Genomic DNA, 12,811 nt, shown 5'->3' with positions numbered 1-12,811 from the left:
GCCACCAGCTCCTGAGCAGCCCTTGCACTGCAGTTAGTGGCTCCGGGCAGCAAACCCTGCACTGCTGTGCTCTGCTGGCTCTGCCAGCTCTGCGTGGGGGCAGTGGGGGTGTTTGATGTGAGCAGGCATGCAGTGAAGCAGCTCACACCTCCCTCTGACATGGAGCTGATACAAAAACCTGGGTTGATATTGTGGTTGGAGCCATGGAGGGGGTTTCCCAAGATCTGAAGAGGCTCCAGGGCTGCAAAACAGCAAAGTGCTCCTGATAAAACCTATCAAGCCAAGTTCCTATCAGGCTTAATCTCATTGTCTCATCCTAACACTCAGCTCCCTCCCAGCCCTGTTTTCCTGGCTGGTTTCTACCCCAGAGCTCTCTGGGAGAAGGGTCTTTGGCAGGCAGTGGACTCAGTGCACACGTGCTGCCTAAGGACAGCCCAGTCCTACTGCTGAATTCTCTCTTCCAGCTTGAAATGCTCCTCCGGGATCCCCTCTTGGCTGTTCCCCCTCTTCCTGGGGAACGACAATCACATTGTTCAGCCTCGTGCATCCAGGTGGCAAGCCTAATCCAGCACAGATTAGTTTCAACCTAGTTTTACCCTCTAATGCGGCACAGCGCAGGAATTGAGCCTGCTGGGGAGCAGGTGCCTGCTTCTCCCATCCCTCAGCCCCTGCCCAGCCCCAGCAGGCACTTAAATGGCCCAGTGAGAGCTTGGCCTTGTGCTTGGAGATGCCTTTTTGGAGAGGGAGGAAGGATCTTGCTTTCCTCAGGTTGCCTTGCAGGTTGGCAGGGACCTCGTGAGGATGAATTGATTGGCTTAGTAAAGTGTCTCTGCCCAAGAAAGGCTGTTCAGGGCAGGAGCTGGTGGGGAGAGGCTGGGGCTTATTTTTAAGCAGTTCCTATTCATAGAACATGCCCCTTAAAATGGGAGCTGTACCAAAGGGCTCTAAGAGGAACTTCAGCCTGAGTCTGAGTCACTGGCCCTGGGGACTGAATTCCTGTGTGCTATTGTGAGTATTTGCCTTATCTCAGGGGCAGCCCAGCTGGAATACAATGAGGAGGGTGGAATGCCTTTGAAATGCTCTCCTGTTGCTTCTTCCTTTCTGGAGCAGAGCTGGGATGCCAGGGGACTCTCCAGTTACCTTCCAGTTGAACTGCAAGGGGTCCTAGGTGTGGGCAGTGTCACACAACCTGCTCTCATCCAATGCTGCCAGGGGCTGTTGGATCCCTGGGCACGTGTCCCTCAGCTATCCCAGATGGATATAGCATTCCCTTCAGCCTTCACCAGTTCTGTGCTGCTTCTTGCTCCTGGAGAAACCCTGAGCTCTGCTCTCACAACCCTTGTCCTGGTAGGTACAAGCTGTCTGCTGCTCCTGCAGGGCAGGAATAAAGTTGTGACCTGGTGGCCAGGGGATGCTCTGGTCCTGTTTTGGTTCTCAGTGATGTTTGGCAAGATCCTTCTACTGAGGCTGTTCAGCAGTGGCAGTAGGTAACATGACTCTGCTCTCTGGTGACTTCTGCTGCTGGCTGAGCCCAGGTCTCAAAGCTGAATTGGGCCCTTTGTGTTGGGCTGGCAAATGATACCCCTGGGTAGAAATAACTGAGATAAATGAAACTGAATTGCCAAAGGAGAGTGACAGAAGGAACTGGGAACATTGCTTTTCACCACAGCTCTCATTTTGAGTTGGTGTCCTTGGTGATAAGGGAAGTCTGTGTCATGCTGGTCTAGTGTGCATGGTCTCTGGTGTCCCATCTGAGGTGGGAAGAGGGGGTGAAAGTCACTTTTGTCCTAGTGGGCTTCCTACAGAACCTCAGTTCAGCTGCACAGAAAGGTCTTCCAAAGCAATGCTGAACTGGCAGCAAAGGTTGAAGGCATTTGGTCTCACTGGACAGGTCCAGGCTCCCCTGTCTCACTGAGGAAGTGACTCCAGGTGTGTGGGCTGGAGGGGCCCAGAGCACGTGCTGCAGGGTTAGGCTGGCAGGCAGTGATGGAGTGTGGAAGGCTGGTTGTGTTCCTGGCTGGGGCTCCAATGCTTCCAGAGCTGACCCAGCAGCCAGAGTGGCACAGCTCATCCCACCTGGGGACAGCTGGATCCATCTGCCTTCAGGAAGAAGTGAGAACATGCTCTGGAGGCTGGAGAGCACTTGGATCAGTGATGGCTGGACCTCCTGCAGACCTGATGCCCTAGTGGCTGCAGATGGGGTTTCTTTTGGGGTGGGGGAATGTCTCATAAATCACAAAGGATGCTGCCCCGTGCTGGACATCCTAGCTTCTTGGGAACCCACTCCTGTCTTCCTTGTGAGCACGGGTAACAGTGGTGAGGAACACATGGCCAGAGTAGGGAACAGCCTCAGCCCTCTCTCCACTCAAGCCCCTGGAGGGTTTTTTATCCTGGACAGGAGGTGCATAAGCTGTGCAGATGTTAATGATTTCTGCACTGAAGAATGTGGTGTTGTTGCTGAACACAGTCAGTGAGCTGTGCTGGGCTGGCTGGAGCAGGCAGTGTGGGAGGGCAGGGACAGGAGCAAGACCCTGCTGCTCCCAGCTCTGGGGGGTGTTGCTGGCAGGGCTTTGTAGTAGAGCTGGCTGGGCAAGTTGTGGTCTGTTCTCTCGAGTACCTGAAGGTTTCTTGAGGTGAGGCTGGGGACGAGTGACCAGAACTGACCCAGGATTTCCTCTCCAGCCTGAGCAGCACAGGAGGAGAACTGGATAGGCCGTTTGAGAGCAAGAACCTGCTCCTTCCCCTAAAATACCTGCTCTTTCTTGGTGCTTGATGTTCTGCAAACTTTGCCTGTTCTGTTTGCTAGCCCTCAGAGTTACCCAAGAGTTCAAAATCTCTGAGATCAGAGTGTTTTTGCAAGGCATAAGAGCCCTTGGTGCAAACAGGTGCTTCATCCCCATGCTGTGTGTGCTTCGGCAGAGATGAGGGAACCTTGAAACCTTGGGTGAGCAAGAAGAGGAGGTTTCATGCAGTTAATCCAAAAGCACATGGGGTCCAGTCTCTCCTCAAGCTGTTGGTGGGATACCTGAGATACCAGAGACATTTCCCTTGCACTGCAATGTTAATGGCAAGGTGTGGAGGGATTCAACCCCTTTCCAAGCCTCCTTGAACTGTTGCTCAGATGTGGCTCTCTGGGAATTGCATAGGTCTCCTGGGCAATGCTGCATTTGTGCATGTCCTCTAGGGTGTTTTCCTTTATCTCTTTTAACCTGGGGAATATCCTTTTTTTTTTTTTTCTTTTTCTTCTGTTTTAGGAATTTCTCTGTGACCCGAAGTTCAGTGATGAAGAAGATCTGGAGGAGAAGTTGGCAGTGTTCAAAGGTGAGAACTGGAGGGTTTCCGTGTCCTGTTTCAGCCTATTTGCTTTGAATAGATTTCCCTCAGCACTTGGATCTTACCAGCCTGAGATTGTCTGCCAAATGCAAGTGACTGAGCTGGGGTGGATGCCTCCCCCTTGCTTGTGAGACTCGGGGAAACTCCCTGGAGAGGTGCTTTTCCCACATGAGCCTTTGTGCTTCCCCCAGTTGCAGGGCAGGGACGTGTCACCCTGCAGACATCCTGCCTGGCGGCTGCAAAACCTGCTGCGTGGGCAAAACCCTGGGGAGCAGCAAAGGAGGATGGTTTCTGTCTAGATACCTAGTTAAGCTAGTTGGTATCAAGGATGATGCAGTAGCTGGACTCTTTTTTAGAGTGAGTAGGAGGACCTCTTCCCACAGAGCAGAGATTTCAGCTGTTCCCAAAAGGAGCTGTGGCCCTTCTCTCCCCAGAAGTTCCTTCAGTCTTATCTGGTCCTTCCTGAGTCCCTTGGTACCAGAAGCAACAGCAGCAATGTGTCTAGTCCTGGCCAAAGCCTCTCTAACTCCAGAGGGTCAGCAGAGCTTGGGCCATTTGGTGGGATGGGGATAGAGAAAAAAGCCTGGAGTCCTCTGGAGCTTGTTCCCAAAGTGGTTACAGAACAAGATGTGTCTGGGCTGTTCTGGGTGCATCCACTTTCTTTGCAAGCAGTGGCTGGAAGCAGTTGAGCAAACATGCCTTCTGTGTCACAGTGTCCTCAAGGTTTGTCCTCAGCCTGGCTGCAACCAACTGAAGCCTGACTTTGCTTCCACTTCAGACATTGCTATTTCCTTTGGAGTTTTGGCTTTGCAATCCAGCATGGAAGCATCTGGCTGGAGTTTTGTGATCCCTTCCCCTGCTGGGGACAGAGGAGCCTCCTGTGCTCCCCATCCTTCTTCTGTTGCCTTTTGTGTGGCTTTGGCTTTTGGCTGCAGCCCTGCATTATTTTTCCTGCCACAATTGGGGCTCTTCAAACACTGCAACTGCAGGTCACAGGCGCAGAATTCCCTGTAACAAGAGCCCTTGGCATCTCCTCCTGCTGCCTCGTGAGTTTGCCTCCATGGCCTGTCCCACTCTCCAGTGCCTCCTCCAACAATCACCTCATTGTGTGATGGGGGGGGAGTGTTTCTCCTCTACCATCCTTCCCCCTGCCCTCCCCAGCCAGGCTTGGGGAGCCCCCGTGCAGTGTTTGTGTAAGTGCATTTGTGAGGGCAGGGGCCAGGCGTGGTTTTGCCCCACCAAATCCCTGCAGCTGGGGTGGGAGGCAAAGATGGGTGTGTGAGCCAAGGCTCAGAGCAGGGTGCTGTGAAGCTGCCTCTGTTCCCTGGGTTTGGCCAAGTGTCAGCTGAGGAAAAAAGAAAACATGGGCTGGGCATGGGAGGAGCAGGGTTTGTGTCCCTGAGCACAGGCTGGGGTGTCTGAGCCCTGCCCTGGGACACTGCAGCTCATTTGCACAAGGTGACTGTGATGGGGCAGAGTGTGGGGAGAGGAGCCAGTTCCACATCACACGTTGCTTTGGTCCCTGGGCACGTGTGACTGCCCCGATGTCATCTAGGATGTGTTGCTTAGTGCTTGGAGGGAGACATTTATTCCTGCCTGAAGCATGAAGAGCTTTGTTTTGTACATGGCACCCCCTGGGGTCTGTCCTGGTCAGTTTGTGACAGTCGGAATCCACCAGCTGAGACCCAGGTGGAGACCTGCTGAGCCATTCCTCTGCCCAGGGCTGCCCATCAGGCCAGATAACCCAACACTGCCCTTCAGAAACACAGGTCATGAGAAAGCTCCAACGTGTGAAACCCCCTCTTCCCTTGGGCTCCTTAAATGAGCTGCCACTTCATGCTCATCAGCTTGTTGGTGGCCCTGGAGCAGAGGCAACAAGTCTTTTCCCTTGGGCAAAAGGAGCAGCCTGAGAGCTCTCACTTAATTTGCATCCCCCGTGGCTGTTCTGGGGAGCCAGTGGTGCTAACTGCAGGGATTTCTCCAGCTCAGCCTGGAGGGCTGGTGGCAGCAGGCATCTTGCTCTTCTCATTTAGCAGAACTGAGATGATGGGGGAGCCCCCTGCAGTGCTTGGAGCTGCATGATCTGCCAGACAGACAAATCCTTGCCTGAAGAGCTTAATGTCTAAACAGGTACAGGTAGGAAGGGGGGGTAGGAAGCACAGGTGTGCCACTCCAAAAGTCAGAAGCAGCACAAAACCAAAATCAGTGCTTTTTGTGTTCTGCCATGCCAGCTTTCTTCCTGCAAAGCTCCCCAGACCTTCTTGAGCAGGCTCTGCCTTTCTCTGAGGATGCAGGAGCTCCCCATGCAGCAGTGGTTGGCAGCAGGCTGGAAGGGCAGTCAGCCTGCTCTGGCATAACTGCTCCTGAGCATGTTCTTGGCTTGGCCCTTGGGCATCTCTGCTGGCAGGTGCTGCTCTGGGAGGGCAGTGCAGGGCTGGGAGCCCTGCAGAGTTTGTCCCTTGCTATTGCAGGCAACGTCATTTAAATCCCCCTCCTAATCCGATCAAGCTTCATCTGGGGAGTGCTCAGGGGTTTGTTTTCCTTGCTACTCCTTCTGGGAGGCTGTTCCAGAGCTTTGTTTTTCTGGCTGGAAACCTTCTGACACAGTTGATGACAAGCTGATACCTTGTTCTCATGCCAGTGTTTTCCTTCAGCTTAAATGAAAACCACAATTAAAGAGCACTTAATTTGAGAGCTCTGGCATTGGGATGAGGGTATTGAACCCAGGTCTGGAGATGATCTCCCTCTCTGAACTGTTTACATTCAGCAGTGCATCAATCTTTTCCCAAAATCTCCTGTTCCATGGCTCTGACCAGGCAGTGCTCCAGAGCCCTGCAAACCCCCTGCTCTAGTGCCCTGCTAATTTGCTTCTGTGTCTCTTCCAGAGAAGTACATGGAGTTTGACCTGAACAACCAAGGCGAGATTGGTGAGTGTCTCAGGGGTGCTGGGCTGGAAGAGCAGCAGCTGCTGAAGTGGTGTCTGCTGCTTTCCTGTGCTGAGGAGGAAAACCTGTGGGTTTTTCCCATGTCCAGCCTTGCTTGGATCTCAGTTGCCAGTCAGAGGCATCCCTGACTCTCCAGCCCCTGCTTCTCAGTTTCCCCAGTCTCTCCTTGCCTGCTTGAAAATCTACACTCCTTTCAGTCTTGTTCTCTTCCTGAGTCTCTGCTTAACTTTTCCTCTTCTTTTCTTCTCTCTTTCTCCCCACTGAGGCTGCCTTCTCAATCCTCAGCATTTCCAGAGTCAGGAAGCTGCTGGGCTTGGACAATCCTGGGTTTTGCCTGGCCTGAAGTAGAAGCTGTGTAAAACCATGAGCACTTCTAGTGCAGAGGAGCTCTTTGTTTTGCTGGGAAGGGAGTGGAGTGAAGCAAGGGACTTGGGTGTGAGTCTGGCTCAGCTGAGCAGCCCTGGTTTGGGCCCAGAGAGCAGTGGTTATGTAAAGATCCAGCCTTCTGCAGGCCTGGAGCTGATGCTGAAGTGTAATCACTTGCATGCTGCACCCTTCCAGGAGGCTGCTGCCTTGCTCCCCTCCTCCACCAGCCCTGGAGCTGAAGTAAAGCCTGTGGGGAGCTGGAGGAGGCCTGACTCATGCTGTGCTGCTGTTTCCTGGAGGGAAGGGGCCACAGGTCCCAGCAGGGCAGCAAAGCAATGGGAGGAAATGTCCTGTGGCGACGGGCAGAGGCACCTGCTCCCTGCAGCCTGGTTGTCTCTGGCTTTAACCCCAGCATTGTTTCCCTCCTCCTCATCCTTGTGATTCTTGGCACTATGCTTTGAGCTGGAGAACAGTGTCCCCACGTGTCTCTGGAGCACTTGGAGAGTTGTCCCTCTCCTGCATGCATGCTGCTTTTATCTTGAGCTGCACAAATGGGCAGTGATGCTCTGTGCTGGGCAGTGCAGCAGTGGGCAGTGCTGGAAGGCTGCTCTTGGCTTTCAGCAATAGCTTAGTGCTGTCAGCCCCAGTGCCTGCAGTTGAGATGATCTGAGGTGGGAATTCATGCCTGTGTCCCTGGGGGTTGGTCTGTGCTCAGTGTCGTCACCTTGATAGCACCAATTGCTTTGCTCTTGCAGATTTGATGTCAGTCAAAAGGATGATGGAGAAGATGGGTGCTCCAAAGACCCACCTAGAACTGAAGAAGATGATCTCTGAGGTGACTGGAGGGGTTAGTGAGACCATCTCTTACCAGGACTTTGTCAACGTGATGCTTGGGAAACGCTCTGCTGTGCTTAAACTGTGAGTGTCCCTGGGAGGGAGTGGGAGAGACACAGGATCTGAGCTGAGTGCTGGGGAGCTGGGAAGCAGAAGCTGCTCTGCCTGGTGGAGCTGGAGCTGTGCATGTTCAGTGCTCCTGGAGGGGAGATGAGGACCTTTGTGAAGGGGGAGTTTGCAGAGAGACAGGAGAGGGGCACAGGCTGAGCAGGGGTGAGTGCTCCCAGCAGAGCTGCCTGCTGTGCCCCAGCACACAGCTCCCTAAGGGAGCCTTCCTCCCTGGGCTCTGTGCAGAGCCCATCTCCCTCTTTCCCAGGGCTGTGCACACACTCAGCACTGAGGGACTTTTCCTGTCTCTTCCTCGTGGTTCCTGCTGGATTTGGGGACACAGGCCCCTCCTGTGAATGGTGGCAGGGCCTGGTGAATCACCATGCTGATGCCAGCAGCCTTGGCTCCTGTTTCCCACAGGGTTGTCCCTCCCTGCCTTATTCTGGAGAGACAGGAGGTGGGAGACAGCTTGAAACAGCTGGCTTGTGCTGGGAGAGGTTTTCATGCAGTACAGGCTGCCAGCACCAGCCTCCCACGGCCCCCTCTGCCCTCTTGAAAGGGCTCTGAAAGTCCTGCTGTAACAAATGGCTTCCCAACATTTGCTGGGCTCCATCTCCACCCTGTTGAAGCCTGGCTTGTCCTTTTTCAGAGCCACAGAGGCTGGCCCTGCTTTTGTCTCTGTAACCACCATGAATAGGAGCTGCTCCTCTCCATCCCCCCTTGCCCCTTTCTGAAGGCAGCTTTAAAAATGCAGCCAAGTTTCAAGGCAGGTTGGCAGGAAGGATCTTGCTCCCACCTCTCCCAGGGTCCCTCTAAGCCTGGATGTGCTTGCTGGTGATGATTCTGTCCTCTCCCCACTGAGTGCCCTGTGTCAGTGTGTTGGGATGCTCCTCTTCCAAGCACATGCAGACTTCTGACACCCCTGCTCTTCCTTTCTTCCTCCACAGAAGCAGGCTGAGCCTGACAGCCTGTCCCCTCTCTTCCATCTTTCCTCCCAGCTGCAGCAGCTCTCACAGATGGGTCCCTTCTTTTGCTCACAGATGCCCCATTGTCTGTTGGACTCTGTTCAGAGCAGGAGCAGAAATGTAAAACTCGTCCCAAGAGCAGTGCAGCCCTTTGATCCAGTGTGGCAGCTGGCATTCCCAGCCTGGCTGCAGTCCTCAGGGGGGAAGGAAGACAGTGCTAGTGGTTGCAAAATGCTTGGGATTCCTTTAGCCAGTGCCTTGCTCCTTGTCTCTGCCCCCTTTCCTGGCTGGGGGTGCTGTTGCTTGCTTGGTGTTGGCTTTTGGATGCTCTGCTGTGTCAGGTACAAGGTGGGCCAGGGACAATATTTGCTTTTATGCATCAAGGGAACTCGGTGTGCAGTGTGTGACCAGGGGATTTCAGACGTGGCTGTCTAAATAAAAAGGTGCTAATCCTTTGGGCTCTGAGAGGAAAACTAGCAGAGGCTTTGGGAACCCACTCCTGGAACCTGCAGGAAAAGCAGAGTGGTGTGCCAGGCTGGCAGCACTGCCCTCTGGCTTTCCCTCCTCTGGTAATTACCAATACCCTTTGCATAGAAGGCAGATCCTATTTTTCAGCAGATAATCCCTCCCCCAGTGATGAGTGAAGATGCACCTGCTTTTTTTTTTTTTTTTCTTTTCACTGGTATTATCTGTTGTGTTTTGCAGGGTCATGATGTTTGAAGGAAAAGCCAATGAAAGCAATCCAAGACCTTCTGGTCCACCTCCTGAGAGAGACATAGCCAGCCTCCCTTGAAGAGGACAGCCTGAAAAATTGGCACTGTTTGCTTTGGCCTGTGACAGAGGTTACTTGTGCTTTGTTACTCTTTGCTGTGGACAGTCCTAGTTTTCAACTAACCTGCCTTAGAGGAACAGCAAGGGAAGCTGGAGCCCCCCCAGCTCACATCTTTCTGCTGCATCTCTTAGCCAACCTGATTTGTTAGAAGCACCAAGTGTAACGTGAGACCCCCCTCAAAAAAAAACAACCCTGTGATCTCAGTCTTTCCTCTGCCCTTCCTGCATTTCTCCAACAAGGAGCTACTTTCTTCCCCCCCCCCCCCCCCCGTAGGGATTCAGATCTGTGCTTGTCATGGCAGGTTCCTAAAGGGCCTTCCTGCCAGACATCAAGTGCTTCTCTGGCCAAGCCCCCCAACAGCAGCTTCATGGCTGCTAAGAAAGTGCCTTCCCTGCTGCATCCTGTGCTTCCTGCCTGTGGACTCGTCCTTCCCCTCCTGACCTTCTCAAAACACAAGCTGGGCGGCCACTGCTGCAGCCTGGGGTGGATGTGGGCAGGGGGGTCTGCCTGCAGGGAGGTGGGCACGGCTGCCAGGAGAGCTGCTCTGTGGGTCCATCCTGCACTCAGGTCCCAGTGCAGGGTGATGAAAGCTGCCCTGGGGCCCCTGGTCCTGGTAAATCCCTGCTTGGATCTGACCAGCAGCGCAGCCTGCAAGGGGGTGGCTGCGTGTCCTGCCCACCCAGAGCAGAAACAAGCTGCTGCTGGGCCTTTTGCAGGGGGAAATTAACCCTTCAGGTGAAAGGAAGCTGAGTGACTAACCCCTGGGCCCCTCCAGGGCAGCTGCAGGTGAGGCTCTGCCCCCCCAGCGCAGCTGCAGGTGAGGCTCTGTCCCCTCCAGAGCAGCTGCAGGTGAGGCTCTGCCCCCCCAGAGCAGCTGCTCTGTCCCTCTGGTTTCTGCAGATCCTCCCTCCCTGTTTCAGCCGTGTCTCCTGGGGTTGTTTGGTACCTTTTCCTGATGGATCAGCCCTCGAGTCTGCACAATGGGAAGGGCTGCAAGTGTGGAGGGTGAGCTGGGATCCCCTGGTAGCTGGGACTGAGCTGCCCACACTGGTCACTGCAGTGGCTCTTGCTCTGAACACAATTTCTGGAACTCAGATGTTTGCTTTTCTGCCCTTTCCTCACCCTTTTCTTAAATGTTTTTAACTTTTTATTTTTAAATCATGGTTTAATGAATTTTTTTTTAAAGGAAATGCAGATGATTTAACTCTGATTGGGCTGATTGTTCCTGCCAAAAGCTGCACTTTTAAATAAATAAAACCCAACATGTTCTCACTGCTGTTTGCATGAAAACCAAAACTGTCATGGAGAGAATATTCTGAGCAAAAGCAGCACTAGTCTACTTCAAGGACTGAAAATAAATCTTCTGAAGCTACACTGTGTGTCAGTGCATTTAGTTTAGCTCCTCTGCAGCTCAGTCCATAAGATTGGTTACAGATTAAGGGAGCTGATTTTCAAGTCTGTTAATATAAACCCTCGAAGACCCTGGAAATAGGTTGGGACAATCTTGATCTGATCTTTATCTGTAATAACTCACTGAATGCTGTGGAGTTAGTGTTACAAAATGCAGAGGCCACCTCCTGAAAGCTGTATTTTTTTTTACTTACTGAAAGAAAGCAGGTGCTGGTGCTTGTTTTAAGGAGTAACTTGTTTATCAAGAGCAGACACTTGTAATATTTCTCTTGAAAGAGTCATTTTTTTTTGTTATCCTCTCTGCTCTTGAAGCAATTGCCTGAGGTTCTTGTCTGATATGAGCTCTCAAAATGAAGAACCAGGCTTCCTGGGGGAATGACAGGATACACTTCTTTCCACGTGTTCCTCAAAAGGACAGAACTGCCCTCAGATGAGAGCCCTGTGTCTGCTTTCTGCTGCCTTTTAGCCCCTGGGGGTGCACCTGCTTTTCTGGGCTGTGTGTGTTAGAAATTGTTGTTCAGTTAGAAAATGAAGGGAGCATTTGACACGAGGGAAATTTGGATGTGGTTTGCTGCAGTTCAGGTCACTGCCCAAAGCTATTGCTGCTTTTTGTCTCTGTGGAAATCCTTGTTCTTCTGGTCCTGGAAAAATCAAGCACAACTTGCTAGGGCTGGAAATGAGCCTTTCTCAACGTGTCCTTGTCCCCACAGGGTGAAGTGCTCAGGTGATGCATCCCCTGAGCAGGGGCTGAACCCCCTGAACTTGAGGCAGGAGAGAGCAAAGAAGGAAACCCAGGTTTCCAGCCCAGGACCAGCAGGATCAGTCCCCTTAGGGTCTCCAGGGGCAGCCCCGTGATGCTGGATCATGTCATGACTGGGGCAGGTGCCACCTCAGAACACAATTTAAAAACCATAGAATGGTTTTGGGTGGAAAAGACCTGTAAGATCAAGTCCAGCTGTTAACCCAAGCCCATCAATAAACCGTGTTCCCCAAGCACCACATCTTTTAAGTGCCTGCAGGGGTGGGGAGTGTGTGTGTCACTCCCTGATGGGGCTGCCAGGTAGGAAACCCTGCTCTGGTTTCTCTCACCATGCACTTGAAGGTCAAAACGTTTTAACTTTTGCAACTCTGGAGTGTTTTTCATGTAAGGGAAGATCATAATCGTGGTGTTCATGGTGGGTAAGGCAGGGTGGTGGTGGGTTTTAAATTGCCTTCTTCTATATATATGATTTTGGTGGATGTGGGAATTGTACACAAGTGACCTGATTTCTGTGAGCATTTTCCTTTGGGGATGACTTTGAACTACGACAAGAGAGACTGTAAATCCTTATTCTACAGGTGATTATTACAAAAAGATGTTTCATTTCCACGGGGAGGAATAAGAAGAGTAAAACCCACTGCAGGCTGCAGTTCAGAGTGCCCATCCATCTTCATGGACAAACACTTCATCCCACCCTGGGTGCTTATTCTGTGCACAAGAGCTATCGAGCTTCTCTATGATGCTATGAGAAGGTGGCCAAATTGCTCCTCAACGAGCTTTATTCCCGGAAGAAGCCAAAATAGAGCATTTGCAGGCTAAATTTCTTGTGGCTTCTGGCAGCCAGGGAGGCTCGTTCAGGACAAAACTTGAGTCTTGCCCCTACAAACCTCTATTTTCATTATAAAATAATATAGTTATTCAAGAAATGTTTGTATTTCGGTTACTTTCTCCTACGGTGAGCTAGAATTTAAACTTTTCTCCCACAAACACGTAAAATCTAAGCACTTTATTCTTCGTTTGTGAAGAGCCTCAGAGAAACTTGACTCGTGGAGCTGGTTGTATAAAAAAAACAACCACACACCAGGTGTCTTGAGACGTTCTCCCTGATAGGGAGCGCACAAAGCAGCGCGCCAACCGAAATCAGCTGTTGAGGATGATTTTAAAAGGGTTTATTAAGTGTTTTTGATGCCTGGGAGGACTCCGGCTCCTCCCGCCACAGGCGCACCATAGAGAGCTGTGGTGAGAGCGGTCCGCGCGC

The 12,811-nt window shown here is 52.2% G+C and overlaps 2 protein-coding genes across 2 annotated transcripts in view; both read left to right on the top strand.

The window, feature by feature from the left end:
• The window catches only part of AIF1L (allograft inflammatory factor 1-like), a 12,047-nt gene extending 2,474 nt beyond the window's left edge, over positions 1-9,573 (top strand). The window contains 4 exon segments of the mRNA XM_009998984.1: positions 3,185-3,321; positions 6,219-6,260; positions 7,400-7,562; positions 9,257-9,573. Of these exon segments, the coding sequence (XP_009997286.1) occupies positions 3,185-3,321; positions 6,219-6,260; positions 7,400-7,562; positions 9,257-9,344 (430 nt within the window). The 3' untranslated portion in view covers positions 9,345-9,573.
• Positions 9,574-9,966: 393 nt separating this feature from the next.
• The window catches only part of NUP214 (nucleoporin 214kDa), a 44,973-nt gene continuing 42,128 nt past the window's right edge, over positions 9,967-12,811 (top strand). Inside the window, exon 1 of the mRNA XM_009998983.1 lies at positions 9,967-9,996. Coding sequence (XP_009997285.1) covers positions 9,967-9,996 — 30 coding nt within the window. The remainder of the gene's footprint in view (positions 9,997-12,811) is intronic.

The sequence above is a fragment of the Chaetura pelagica genome, unplaced genomic scaffold, assembly GCF_000747805.2.
Source record: "Chaetura pelagica isolate M959 unplaced genomic scaffold, ChaPel_1.0 scaffold405, whole genome shotgun sequence".
Taxonomy (NCBI): domain Eukaryota; kingdom Metazoa; phylum Chordata; class Aves; order Apodiformes; family Apodidae; genus Chaetura; species Chaetura pelagica.
Note: the sequence above shows the minus strand (reverse complement) of the source record. Positions and strands in the feature narration are given on the sequence as shown.